The sequence below is a fragment of the Ruditapes philippinarum genome, unplaced genomic scaffold (genome assembly GCF_026571515.1).
Source record: "Ruditapes philippinarum isolate M1 unplaced genomic scaffold, ASM2657151v2 ctg7856_1_1_1_1, whole genome shotgun sequence".
NCBI lineage: Eukaryota > Metazoa > Mollusca > Bivalvia > Venerida > Veneridae > Ruditapes > Ruditapes philippinarum.
The window spans coordinates 20,759-35,553 of record NW_026862443.1 but is presented as its reverse complement, the minus strand read 5'-3'; the positions used below and the strand labels follow the sequence as shown (position 1 = coordinate 35,553).

The 14,795-nt window shown below is 33.7% G+C and overlaps 1 protein-coding gene and 1 long non-coding RNA gene across 2 annotated transcripts; one reads left to right on the top strand and one right to left on the bottom strand.

Moving 5' to 3' along the window:
* The first annotated feature begins 2,207 nt into the window (after nucleotides 1-2,207).
* On the top strand, nucleotides 2,208-14,758 carry LOC132719109 (vascular endothelial growth factor receptor kdr-like). The gene is made up of 7 exons (XM_060702855.1): nucleotides 2,208-2,464; nucleotides 6,628-6,833; nucleotides 8,648-8,834; nucleotides 11,130-11,432; nucleotides 11,831-11,985; nucleotides 12,338-12,521; nucleotides 14,637-14,758. The coding sequence occupies exons 1-7, from the start codon at nucleotides 2,395-2,397 to the stop codon at nucleotides 14,756-14,758; spliced, it is 1,227 nt and encodes a 408-aa protein (XP_060558838.1). The 5' UTR covers nucleotides 2,208-2,394.
* Nucleotides 2,953-5,903, bottom strand: LOC132719113 (uncharacterized). Its single transcript, XR_009624171.1, has 3 exons — nucleotides 5,367-5,903; nucleotides 4,194-4,312; nucleotides 2,953-3,210 (listed from the first exon to the last, which is right to left on the bottom strand). It is a non-coding gene; the product is annotated as an uncharacterized LOC132719113 (long non-coding RNA).
* Nucleotides 14,759-14,795: the final 37 nt, after the last annotated feature.

Here is a 14,795-nt window from a genome sequence, read left to right as displayed (position 1 = left end):
CGCACCGTGTTATAGATTTACAGAAAATAATGTGTTTTCTTCATTTTTAGATTTTTTTTTCTCAATTGAAATATCGTTACTAACTAAAATCTCAAAATGTTATCAGTTACTACGTAGCGATGATTATTATCTTAAATTACTTTCGCTGCTCAATGTTCGCGTAGCAGTCGAACTTCTGGTATTATATCTGTTTCTCGTGCTTTGATGAAAACGGTCGTTCATGGCTGTCATTTACTTATACGGCACACAGCAAGAAAACTGATTTCTTTTTGGGCAAATATGCTGTATATCACACTGAAAAAATGTCCTTCGCATTTGTGTAAATATTGCATTTTTTCATTTCTCAGTGTGATATCTAGCATACTCATTTATATATATACAGTAATTTTTTGTTATTTGTTTTTTTTTTTTAATTTATAAAGAGAGGTGACATACATAATGCCATTACAATAAAACGCATAGCAAATTATTTATTATTACAGATACTATGATATATACATGTATCGGATCTCACATGAGTTGTCATTGATGTAAAAAATATGATGTAAAACGATAAAAGAAAAAGGTACAAACCTTTGACGAGAGTTTAAGATTTTTTTAAGTAATGCCAACTAATGTAAGTTTTCTTTTTTATTACACAACAAATCGCATTCAAATTTGTGTAAATAAATACAGTTAAATAAAAGTTATATCGCCAGCACAATTTTCTTTTTCAAAGAGTTCAATCAAATTTAATAATGATCACACACGAATACATCTTTCAGATAAATTCGTGTGGGATTATATAATTTGCCAATAAGTAACTGATGAAAGAAATTATAAAAGTAAAATAATGCCTTTGAGACATAAAAATAAAAGAATTCTGGGGCATACTGGGCCTTTGAGGTTATACTTTAGAAGCGTCACTGAAAAAAGAAAACAACAACAACAAACACAAGAAAAACGTTTTTATAGGTACATATTTTTCTTCTTGTGAATTTTTTTGCGATTAATACAGTTAAAGGGATTCAGTATTTTGTATGGAAGTCAAAATACTACTTTGTTTACATTTTGCTACTTATATGACAAATAATTTCACATTAAGCGCTACTTTCTTCATGATAAAAGCATTTAACAAGCCCTGAAACCATTATTTAAATGTTTTAAAGCAGCACACCTCCAGATTCATGCTAATTTTCATGAAAATTTGAAAATGTATTTAACGGTTTAATATTGTAAAGTTTCCAAAATAATGCAATTTAGACATCATCAATGCCACTTACAACCTATGTAAATTACTATGAAGAGGTCAAAATATGCAAAAATAGCCCTTACTGCGTTCGTAAAGCAATAACATTTAGTTATACATACTGAAAAATCCGGTCATTAATAGCACATAACATGTAAAGTTTTACTAGAATTTTGAATCTTTACTGTATACCTTTCCTAAAATCTTACTACACTTTTCTCAGGTTTGATTTTATCGAAATATTTTTGCTCATTTGGAGGCGTGCAGCTTTAAAACTTAATCTCGATCATGTTTCTCCTTTTTTGAAGAAGTAATAATATATTCATTTCTGAGGCATAATTGCCCGTTTTCTCGACAGAATAAAACGTGGTTATAACAAGCGACGTCGTGTAATTTATCTTTCTGGCACCCCAATGCAAACGTTTAATAACATTGAAACTATAAAGTTTATCTGTTCCTGATAACGTTAGCTATTTGCTCCATGGGCGTCGCATCAGTGGTCTCGTCGGCGATACAGCCAAAGAATGGAGTGGCGTTGCAGGTCTCCACAATTGTTGTGCTGTTAATCTTGCCACATACAGTAACTCGTTCTGTATGTCGGGCGAAGTGTATTTCGAGCGTTAAAACCGTATTTATAATGCTTCATATACAAATAGTTCTTAATGGATTAATACTCTTGACGTTATATTATGATTGGAACTTATTACCTAAATACTTCGAAGATCTATATTTATATTAGAATCAATGATATAATTAGAGCTAGATCTATTTAAATGTTGGAACCATGCCTCAAAACCCTCCAACACCACCCACGCCTATACCCTTTAGTTTTCTCACCGTTTTTAGTATATTTGTGTTTTCGTTTTCCTGGATCAATGTTACGCACGTGCGTAGGTGCGTAACGCTAGCTACGCCCCTGAATTTTGTATGGAGTTCTGTAAGTAAAATTTATCAATGATATGTACAGAATGCCTGCAGTATGAGTCATTATAAACTACATCGGAGTGGTAACATCCGGGATACTCTTACGTGTGTATATCTACTTGTTTAAAAGTATTTGCATTTCAATTATTTTAGTTTTAGTTGTACAAATTTGCAATACATTGTTTATTATATCACATAAGATATTTGTACGTTGACTTATTCCAAACAAATCGTGCTCGGATATGACGACGTTGCTTGTACCTGTTCTATTTTTAGCAACAATTGAAATTACTGGAAGCCAGGAATTACCAGGTAAATAACGCAATTAGCTTTTTTAATTGTCTTTTAGATTTAGAAATGTTCAAGCACAAGTCAGCGGTCAATAAAAATACAGCTAGCATCACCATTAGCTCGTTAAAATTCAACAAATGTAATCGTTTTTCCGTTACATATGTTTCCATCTTACAAAAACCACAGGACTTTTCCGAATATTTCATCCATACTAGGGGTATAGATAATAACGTAAACGAGACTTAGCAGCTGGAGGGTGAAGTTCAATTATTATTCTACTGCAGCTAGACTGAGATGAATATATCAGATGACCAAGCAGACTTTTAGAGCATACATATACAAAATGGGACAATGGCTTGGTTAGCGAGTTGGTAGTAAACCATGTGGTCCAGGAGCAGACGATTAGAATAATAATTAAACCTAGGGTTAACCATGCTAACATTTTGGTAAAATCTTGAAACAAAGTGATCCCTCGGAAGCATTAATGGACTCGGCCCGGTGAATTTTCGTACTATTAGTTCTATAGTTAATCAGTCAAATTTGAGGTTTAATTCTGGATTCCAATGTTCTTGATGAATTATATACTGTCTTCAACTTTAAACATTAACACTATCTAAGTCAAATGATGCCCAAAATATAATAGGTTAGCCATCTACTTTTTTCAGAAATCTTCATTCTGTTGTAACACTGTTTAAATTCACCACTTTAAAAACTCCTGACAGCTGGTGGGTAGTACATCTTTAATCCTTCCACCAACAAATGAGTTCCTGGAGAATACACAAAAAACAACTTTTAAAGTCATCATATAACACACAAAAACTACACACATGCAATAAATACACTTTAATTATGAACAATCTAACTAGAGATGACTTAAATTGGGCCATTTCATAATTTTAAAGAACTACTTTCTAGACTACAATGGGCTGGGTCTAATTCCGTACCGGGTTGAGACCTAAATGAATCCAAAATTAAGTTAAGCCAAACTTATATACTCATTTCCTAGTAATTAAGTGTTATACAAATACAGTCATATAGGTTTGACATGTCTCTAACAAATTACATTAATGAGGTACAATTTCTTAAATATGAACCTTCATGCGAAAAGTCAGGCTCGGCCAATAGAATTTTAAGCAAAAATTTATATTACAAATTCTGTCATATCTTTTGATTCTGTAAATGGATTTTCTTTGAATAAAGTTTAATGTTACCGGCTAATGTCATACAGTTACTTCTATGAAAGAATAAGACCTTATTGCTTAAAAATTGTAATAGAAACTCAATTTCTTTAAATGAGAGCATGGAATTTTGGGTTAAAATACAAGTAATCACAATTAAATGTGCTTTTTTTCAAATTTTTTCCTTCAATATTGTAATAAAACTTACTGATTATGATTTTTACCTATATTCCATGGTAAATAAAGTAAAGAACCAACATACACACCCTACATTGTTTGCTTAAGATATCAATAAAGACAAACAGAGGTAATCTTAAGGTTAGCAAAGAGGTTACCATATCACCATGGGCTGTGTCTTCTGACAAAGTAAGATTAGCCAACTCTCACACAAATAAGGCTTTAAAAAGATGACACATACTGTCCCCCACTTTAAATCATTGAGAAGTCTTAATATAGTCAGAATTAGAGAAATTTTCTCCTGAAATACATCAAAATAACTACCAAATATTGCCCGAGCATTGGGAGGCGCTACCGCCAATAGCTGAGGTTTCAAACTAGACATAAGTTATTACCTTCTCAATGTGTCCTGACAAAGCTGCTGCCAAACAGAGCTGAAGGAGTCCTTCCATAGATCTTTACCAGGATAAGGTAAGGTCATATACTCAAACTCAGGCTTTGGCAACTGCATGGTCTGAAAAAATATGCAACACTAGTACATGCTTAAGAAAATTATAAGGGGCATTTATGCTGTAATTCTAATATCTGAAAAAGAAAGAAAATAATGTCTTAATTAATAAATGGCTAGATTTGCTAATTCACACAGGAGAGTTTATATAAATATTGTGTTCTGAAAAATGCATGCCTGCATGAAAATAGCAGTTTAGATATTATAAACCTAACCTAATTTAACTGCTGTAGCAGCTACAACAACAACAACAACAATTATATCAACTGTGTTATTCTAAATGAGCCAATTATCCATAAAATACACTGTTTAATGACTAGAAAATCTTTTATGTGTATATATTACTAGCAAATACATTCTGCAACACAGCAAAACATCAAGTTTCACTACACTGAAAATGCCTATATTTCCAAAATATAAATCACATTTGTCCTGTTCAATTGTTAGTTCTTCTTCATTTAAATACAGTACAATAGTGAATATTTACAAACTGATTACTACAGCATCAATCCTTTGCTGAAACATCAAAACATATAATGTGTGGTCCATATGAGCAATAGGCTACTATGGTGCTTAATGTTCGAATCCCATGGCCGGTGAATCTTGGGCCCCTTAGAGATCTCTGGAATGAGCTTGCCGATCACTTTTTTTACCAATGTAACCAATCTGAAACCACACACTCCCCAATTCCTTCAATGCATAATTTATCCATAATTTAAGATGCATTTCTCTAAAAATTATCATTTTCTATATAAATCTTGTAAAAAATAAGCTAGATTTATAGCATATTGCTAAACACAGGGTGCAAAAATAAAATTTATCAATTTATTAACTGCTTTTTACAAAATTTAAATTTCATTTTTTAATTCTAAATTTATTTTTACAGTTTTAATTCAATAAAATGTGGTTAATCTTTCATGCAAAAGCTCTGTAGCCTTCTCCCTGCTTACTGACACAGTAGCAGACATCTACATTTGAAGGGGAGATAACAACAACAACATATGTCCCAATTTAAAATGTCAAATTTTAAAATTTTAAATAAAATCTAAATTTTTCAAACCTGTCACTCAGTAATCCTTTATTTTCCTGACTTCTATTCATAAACACAACACTGATGCAAAGTTTCATCCATATCCATCAACCAGTTCCCATTTTTGACATTTCTTATCTTGGACTCGGCCCGGTGAATTTTCGTACTATTAGTTCTATAGTAAATCAGTCAAATTTGAGGTTTAATTCTGGATTCCAATGTTCTTGATGAATTATATACTGTCTTCAACTTTAAACATTAACACTATCTAAGGCAAATGATGCCCAAAATATAATAGGTTAGCCATCTACTTTTTTCAGAAATCTTCATTCTGTTGTAACACTGTTTAAATTCACCACTTTAAAAACTCCTGACAGCTGGTGGGTAGTACATCTTTAATCCTTCCACCAACAAATGAGTTCCTGGAGAATACACAAAAAACAACTTTTAAAGTCATCATATAACACACAAAAACTACACACATGCAATAAATACACTTTAATTATGAACAATCTAACTAGAGATGACTTAAATTGGGCCATTTCATAATTTTAAAGAACTACTTTCTAGACTACAATGGGCTGGGTCTAATTCCGTACCGGGTTGAGACCTAATCACAACAAAATTACATAAGAATTGCAGACTCGGTTTGATTGAGTCTGTACATGAGGGATACTGAATAAGTGCAACATCCCTCCGTAAAAACCGTAAAAGCTATATTACCAAAAATAATAATCGCGCTTTTATTCTTAGACTATTAGCTTATCAATGTACAAAATTTATATATATATATATATATATATATATATATATATATATATATATATATATATATATATATATATATATATATATATATATATATATATATATATATATATATATATATATATATATATATATATATATATATATATATATATATATATATATAAGCCAGGTACATCAAAATAGATGTTAAAGTAAAAAGTATAACAAAATAATTCTTTACTTTTTACTGTAGGCTACAGAGTATGTCCTAAAGAAAAGCTCTTAGGGTTTTATTGACCCCTATTGAGTCATTAAAATCACAGACACTTGGGGTGTTGAGCTTAAAACGCCTTTAAAATCCAAATAAAATGTATATTTGTCAATCCCAGTACATGTACTGATCATATATATCAAAAAAATTAAATATAAGCCGTTTTGAAAAAAAGAGTCATATTTCAACGTCTATAAGAGTAAGAGATGAAGCCGAATAACAAGTTACATATTGAATGAAAAAATGAATGTTGTTGATATTTATTTGCAGGGTCACAGTTACATAATTTGTTGAATACACATAAACCAGTTATAGAGTTTAGTAATTCCTCAATCAATGCTTCAAGTGGCGAGGTTGTGTTAAATGCAGGGACTTATGGATATGAGAGAGCATTTCGACAAGGTGACAGTCTTAATGTTACATGTTACAGCAGTCTACCTACATTATGGTTTGTTGTTCAAGGAGGAGAAAGAAGTGTAAGTACATATAAATACATGTATATATGACGGCTATATATGAGCCGCGCCATGACAAAACCAGCGTAATGCGTTTGCGACCAGCATGGATCCAGACCAGCCTGCGCATCCGCGCAGTCTGATCAGGATCCATTCTGTTCGCTTACAAACCCTATAACAAGTAGAGAAACTGATAGCGAATAGCATGGATCCTGATTAGACTGCGCGGATGCGCAGGCTGGTCTGGATCCATGCTGGTCGCAAATTAATTACCTTGGTTTTGTCATGGCGCGGCTCATATGTTTGTAACATTTTGATATTATTTATTATAATACAATAAATTAGTTAAAGTCATAATTTGAATAATTTTCATATTTAAGTGTATTAATTTGTTTTTGTTTGTTTTGTTCTGATTTATCACTGAAGCGTAACAACGGTGTTATCTGGAAAAGGGTGTTTCTTTTTAAGTTTTTATGCATGGGCGATACAATGAATTTGAAAGTGATCCAAAAATGTAAAGATGTCAATATCGGGTGTGTTGCCCATTTGCGTTGATTACAGCTGACGTCATCTCCTCACTGTTACTGATAAGCCCGCCCATGGCGTGTTAAGGCACTTGCCCATCTTCCATTATCGGAATTTTATTGCCTTTAATCATTAGCTAGCAGAATCTCCAGAACGAATGTTTGCCCTTCATAATTATGAACACATTAACATTTTACACGCTTAATTTGATGTGTTGACTTTACCATTCTCCATTTTTGAACAAAATTGTGTTAGAGAATTAGACTGTCGGGATGCAAGACCTCATTATAATAGCACTGCATCAAATAAGTGTGACAGAATGGCCTGAACGGAATGCATAATAGCTTTATTTTTTAAACTATTTACTTACCAACTATTTTCCAAAAGTAACTTACGAGGAGTGTTCAAATATGAATGCATCGAAGCACTTAAAATTATGTTGCACTGATTTTTTTATCAAGTTCCTTCAAACTACAAACTATTCACCTCCGTCGTATATATACAAATGAGCCGCGTCATGACAAAACCAACATTTTTGCGACCAGCATGGATCCAGACCAGCCTGCACATTCGAGCAGTCTGATCAGGATCCATGCTGTTCGCTATCAGTTTCTCTAATTGTTATAGAGTATGTAAGCGAACAGCATGGATCCTGATCAGACATTTTCAAAGTCTTTTTTAGATTTACAATAAAAAAATCTTTGAATGTTGTAGAAGCATTAAACAGATTTTCGACCCGAATTTGAATATTTTTAGCTTTGGAAACAATTGGCAAGGTCAGGTAAGTATGGAGAATGTGGAAGCACAACAAATTGTTTTCTGCTTTAGAAAGTATTGCACTTTAGACGCCTATTGACGCGTTTCATGCAACAATCTGACTCTGACATTCGGGTCTTCATTTTCGAAAGTATTTGTTTAGATTTCGTATAACTTTTGTCTTGTAAAATTTCACATTAAGAGATTTGCCTTTTAGAACAGCAACCTGAATGACGAAACACAGAGTTGTAAAGAAAATGGCATACATTCGACTTTTCACCACCGCAAGTCCGTGTTTTCGTTGTCTGAGTTGTATATGTGTATCGCGGTGGTCTTTATGAGGCAACTAATCACATTGGACGTGGATTTTTCAGGGTGATGTGTAAATATTTCATGAAGAAATTTGAAGATCATAAAACGTGTATGTTAATTTCAATAACTTACCACAAATGTCATTGTTGATTTTGAACATATCGCAATTACCAATAAATGTTCACAGTACCCAGTCGAGCAAGATAAGAATATTTCAACACTCTTGTTTATCATTTTTACAGGGTCCGGATTTTTCACAGCAAGATGTATTGGGGGAAATAAACGTTACGCATCAAACTTATTTTGGACGACACGGGCATTCTTCAAATTTGTACATTGAAAATATAAAATATGATTACACTGGATTATATGTCTGTACCTTAGCACAGGATTCTAAAGTGAACAGTAGCATCTATATTTTTGCTAAAGGTACGTATTATATCTTATATAATGATCCGCAATGACATTATAATTCTGACATAATAAGTCGACATATTGCAACTTCTTCAGTATGTTTCCGCTATTTTGTTTTGTTAATGTTACTATGTCAGTTGTAAAATTTCAAAATTTATTCATTTTCATTGTTTTCCTTTAGAAAAACACGTGTAAAACTTCGATGCCCAGAGCTGAGATACTTGGCATGCATCATCACTTATAGGACCATAAAATTAATCATGCTCCTTGGGTCAATATTGGCCCCGCCCCGGAGGTCACTTAGTTATATATTTTTGTGTAAGAAAACACATTTAAGTCTTATGTTGGCTTAGAGTTTAGATATTTGACATTTTGGCCTTTACAAAACTAATATTTATCGTGGAACTGCCATTGGGGTAACTTATTTGAAAGTATGAGAAAACGCATAATTTCAGTCTTATATTGTAAAACTACAATGCTTTGCGCTAAGATATTTCGCATCTATTTTTACCCTGTGAACTGCTGCAAAATTGGTATTAACCTGGGGTGTCAAAATTCGCCCGGGCGAGGACACTTGATTAAAAAGGAAAACACATTTGAGCCGCGTCACGACAAAACCAACATAATGTGTTTGCGACCAGCATGGATCCAGACCAGCCTGCGCATCCGCGCAGTCTGATCAGGATCCTACTGTTCGCTATCAGTTTCTCTACTTGTAATAGAGTTGGTAAGCGAACAGCATGGATCCTGATCAGATAGCGCGGATGCGCAGGCTGGTCTGGATCCATGCTTGTTGCAAACGCATTTTGTTGGTTTTGTCGTGACACGGCTCATTTATGGCTTATTGAATGAAACTAGAAGTCCGAAGCTTTGATTTTTGGCATGTAGCATCAATTTGTAGATTTCTACAAAAATAAATATATCAATTAATACCCACAGGTCAAAATTGACTCCACCCCGGGTGTCACTTGCCATAACCTAACTAAAGTATAAGAACAAACATCTTATCTTTTTGTGGATAAAAACTATGACTCTAAATTTTGCATATAGCACTGGCTTAAAGTTTTATGAATCATACACTTAACCTTGGACGGCATATAATATTGTAAAGGACTGTGGATGATTACCAAATAAATTACTTTTAGGACCTTATAATGAATATATCAGTTTAAACAAATCGTGTTTAATGACAATATGAACATCAAAATAGGATAATTTATTGACAAATGAGGTTAATAATGCTCAGTTAATGCTTAACACTTACCTGTCAGGATACCCGAACTTGCCCTGCTAGGATACCCGAACTTGCCCTGCTAGGATACCCGAACTTGCCCTGCTAGGATACCCGAACTTGCCCTGCTAGGATACCCGAACTTGCCCTGTCAGGATACCCGAACTTGCCCTGCTAGGATACCCGAACTTGCCCTGCTAGGATACCCGAACTTGCCCTGCTAGGATACCCGAACTTGCCCTGTCAGGATCCCTGAACTTGTCTGAACCATTCATATAATTTGCTGATTATATTCGTTTAGATTATTTTCTGGTAAATGGTGAAATTATGACCATGATATAAGACATTCTGAGGCTCTTTTATACTTCATGAAATGATTATTTTACTTAATTACTTTGTTGCATCAAAATGGCCGACAAGAGTTGTCTACCTTGATTCAAAACTTTAAATGCATTTTTTCATAAACAATACAAATACTTATCATTTTACATGTAAGAACACAGAATGTAATCATTTATTACCTAAGTTTACCTTGACTTAAGTTAGTTTCCAAATATTTAGTTGGCATTGCTGTATTTCGACCAGTAAGTTTGTCAGGAGGGAAAATTCAAATTCCTGGCACTTGGAAACTTTTTATATCAATAGTTCATTTTTCTAAGCTAGAATCATGATTGTGTTTGGTCCAGTTTTTTAGTGAATTAAGTTAAGCATGTAATTGAAGTGTTCTTTGCATATTTTGTTATTTGTTAACTTTGTTAATTTACATATATTTTCTAAATTATTCCTGTCAAGATGGCTGCCATTGTAAGAAGTCTTTCCTGCCAGAATGCAAGGGCAATTGCAATCTTATGATTGGTCAATCGTGACAGTCCTGGCTATTTCAGAGTCTATATAAGTAGCAATGACAGACAGTTTTCAGTTTGCATTTGGCTTCAAAATCTGACAGTCGCGAAAACTAGTTACAAGATGACTTCGAAATATTTTATAAAAAAAAATTATATTGATAAATCTAGCTAATCTAGTGCTCTTCAGAGTTGAATAAAGAAATTGTGGAATCAACTTTACAATATTCTTTTCAGATTTGGAGAGACCATTTACAGATCATAATTATGTTGACATTCCAAACTACCCAAATGACCTTGTATTGTACCTGAAGACAGAATTTACAATCCCGTGCCAAACAAGTTTTCCCGACATAAATGTTACATTCCGTTGTCTTTGTGCTGATCCGAAACCTTTGGGACCAGAACAAGGAGTTGTGTTTGATCCTAAAAGAGGCGTAAGAATAGAAACGGTAGATAAATCTTTTGATGGTGTGTTTGCATGTGAAACAAACGTAAATGGCATTACTTACAGCAGAACGTTTACACTTTTGTTAATAGGTGAGTGGTCATTTGCATGTTATGTGATTAAAAGTATTTGTTAAGGAAGTCCACTACAATTTATTGGCCAAGCTACCATATCATATATTGGAGCCGTGCCACTGCGCTAAACTTGAAAGTACAAACACCACAAATATGTTAGTTGGCAGGTGCATGCATGGTTACAGTTGGGTGAGTGAGTGTGCGTGCGTGTGAGTGAGTCAGTGAGCCAATGAGTGGGTGGTCCCAAGCTATTCTCATTTCTTGATTTTAAGAATAAAAATGTGTATTGTAATTAAGTTTTAAGTACTTTAGATGAATTTGAAATAAGCTCTGGGGTGAATTATTCCCTGCAAAGGAAACAGATCTGCGGATGTGTAACTTGAGCATAATTATAACCAATTAATTCTTTTAAATAGATTCAGTTTTCCCATTTACATTAAAACCGGCTTTGCAACCAAGTGCAGATGTACATAAATATATCGGAGAAGATTTCTTGATATCATGTTTCGTGGAAGTGCTTGTCGGGATAAGGCCAGTTATCACGTGGTTTCACTCTAATACTGAAGTACAGGTATGAAATTGACAGCTAAGGTATTTCCTTTATTACTATTTGGAACTTTCAGTTCATTACCACTAGCGCAATGTGGCTGTCCATACATAACACAAACCACATTTGGACACAATGAATTTTAGTCCATCACGATAAGCAAAATGTTTCATTTGAAAAATGTGCACAATAAATGAAAGTAATATTCATATTTTTGTAAACAATTGCATATTATGCGAATATTCCAAATAATGCTGAATATATTTTTCAGAAAAAGCATAATAAATCAGTAAGCTGTTTTTGAATAAAAGTATTACATAACATGGCCGTATACAAATTAACTATTGGACTGTTAATACTCTATTTTTGACAACAGGAGAGTAATCGGATCAGCATAACGAAAGTTCATAAAGTTGACAGTGGTTTAAATGACTTTGAAGAATTTCGAAGCGATCTTTTAGTTAGAGGCGTTATCCCCTCTGATGACGGTATCTACAAATGTACAGCTTGGAATAGTCCTGAAGACAAAGGGGAAGTTGATATCAACTTCTTTGTACATGGTATGTATGATTAAAATCATGAATTAAAGTTATAAGTTCTCATCTGGTTGTCGCATAGGGTAACACTTAAATAACGCTTATTATACATGTTTATTTGTTAATTATGGGTAAAATAATATTGTACATAGTTTGGGGACCTTCTTTGAAAATGGTAAAAGTTAAATAAAAAATATCATAAAGGGGGTTTAGTTCCCCGCACTCAACATGCCATTGATTGTTAAATTTTGCTGGGGTTTAAATTTTTGGAAAACAGAAAAAGGGGAAACATAGAAAAAATAATTCAGATGCTCGTTCATTTTTTTTTCGGGGTTTTTCATATTTGACATCAGGAAAATGTTCTTATTTTTTAAAATAAAAAAGAGAAAAACTCAAAACCTCGGCAATCTATTTAACGGGGGGGGGGGATACCCCCCTCGTCAATCAGATACCCCATTTTTCGTCCCTTTTTATTACTTTAGAAGTTTTTTTTTAAATATCAAAAAATGCCTTGTCAAAACGAAAAAATTATTTTTTGTATGGGGACCAAATCTTCATTGAAAAATTTTGAATATTTTTATTTTTTTTATTTTTTTGAAGAATATTTCCCAATAAAACTTGGTTAATACAACTTTCGTGAACCCGGTTGTTTTGCATTTACCGCCGGTGTCAAGGTAAGGCCCCGTTACAGAAGAAAAGGGTTTCCGGAAATAAAGATTAGGAAGAGATTTTGAAAAATTTTAGTTTAAACAAGTTTATATAAGAGCCTTGTTGGGGATTGCAAAAAATTTAAAATAATTTTTTTGTTACACAGTTAAACTTGCATTATACCCCCCCCCCCGCACAACAAAGTCGTAAGTCAAGGTCACAGGGGATTTGACTAAAAACTTGCCCGTCCAATAACTTAAGAATCCTTTTGTGACCAACTCCCTATTTGCGTCGGGATAGTAATAATTAAAAATGACACCTAAAGATTTTGAGGTCACTGGGGGTAAAGGGCAAGGCACATGGGCCTTGACTTCAAAAATCTCCTCAATAACTTAAATTTCTTTGGCACAGTCTTAAATTTGGTATTGGGCTCGTAGACCATTTTGTACTCAAAATGATTATGAGGTACCAGCAAAATTCAAGGTCAAAGGGCCTTGTAACATAAAAGGTTCCCCAATGATTAAGAATCCTTGTCACACAGTCCCATCATTTTACAGGATTTATTGAGGTGATTATTAGATGACCCTTATTGTTTTTGAGGTCACTGGGTCAAAGATCACGGGGCCTTGACTAAAAAGCGTGTCCGCCCAATAACTTAAGATTCCTTCAAACCAAAGTCTTCATATTTTGCATGGAGTTTGATCGTTTAGTGACCCCTATTGATTATGAGGTTACTTGGTCAAAGGTCAGGGTAACATGGGCCTTTAGTTTAAAAAGCTTGTCCGCTCAATTGCTTAGGAATGCTTTGGTCAACAGTCTTCATATTTGGTATTGAGGTTGGTTATGACTAGAAGATGACCCCTATCGATTTTTTAGTTGACTTTGTCAAAGGTCAAGGTCACAATAACTGTCTTGCTCAAATGCTTAAGATTAGCTGTTCACAGTGATTGATTTTGACATTTTCACATTTGAAGCACATAATTATTCTCATATATTCATACATAAAACACCCCAACGAAAAGCTGCATGAATTGGGGGGGGGGGGAGGAGGTATTTTAAGTGATGCAGTGGCCCCGTTCCAGTTTTTAGGCCAGTAGGTCAAAGGTAAAGATCACTTTGATCTTTGCCACTAAAAACATGGAGAATGCATAACTTAGCAATTCACTTGCTTACTACCCTCAGATTTGGCAGTGAGGTAATCCTTGGGCTCTAAAGACCACTGTTCATTCTGACAAAGTGGTATGCGGGGGTATTCACGCCATGAATGTGGCAGTTCTAGGTTGAGTTCAAATTTTTCTTCAGACCACTGATTATTTTAAAAAGTCAAAAGTGATAGCTCTTGTTGTTATTATTATTATTATTTTAAAGTTATAAATATAATCTAACCTCCGGTTCAATCTCAGCAACTCGTATTCATATTGGCAGAGCATTGTTTGTTTCCAGCGTGATTTTTTAAATCTTTTAAAAGTTTATGATGCATTCTTATTTTAGAAAGGGCGTTTGTGACGCTTGTGGCTGAGGAAGAAAACATCACTGTCACAGAGGGACAGAGTCTAAAATTAATTTTTCATAAAATTTCAACCTACACAAAAAACCCAAATTTAACTGGGTAAAATCCTACCAAAACACAAAAACGAAAAAACTCAACAC

Coding starts and splice junctions, on each gene's coding strand:
- LOC132719109 (XM_060702855.1), top strand. CDS start 2,395: ATGACGACGTTGCTTGTACCTGTTCTATTTTTAGCAACAATTGAAATT. Junction 2,465..6,627: donor TGGAAGCCAGGAATTACCAG/GTAAATAACGCA, acceptor ATTTATTTGCAG/GGTCACAGTTACATAATTTG. Junction 11,986..12,337: donor ACTCTAATACTGAAGTACAG/GTATGAAATTGA, acceptor TTTTGACAACAG/GAGAGTAATCGGATCAGCAT.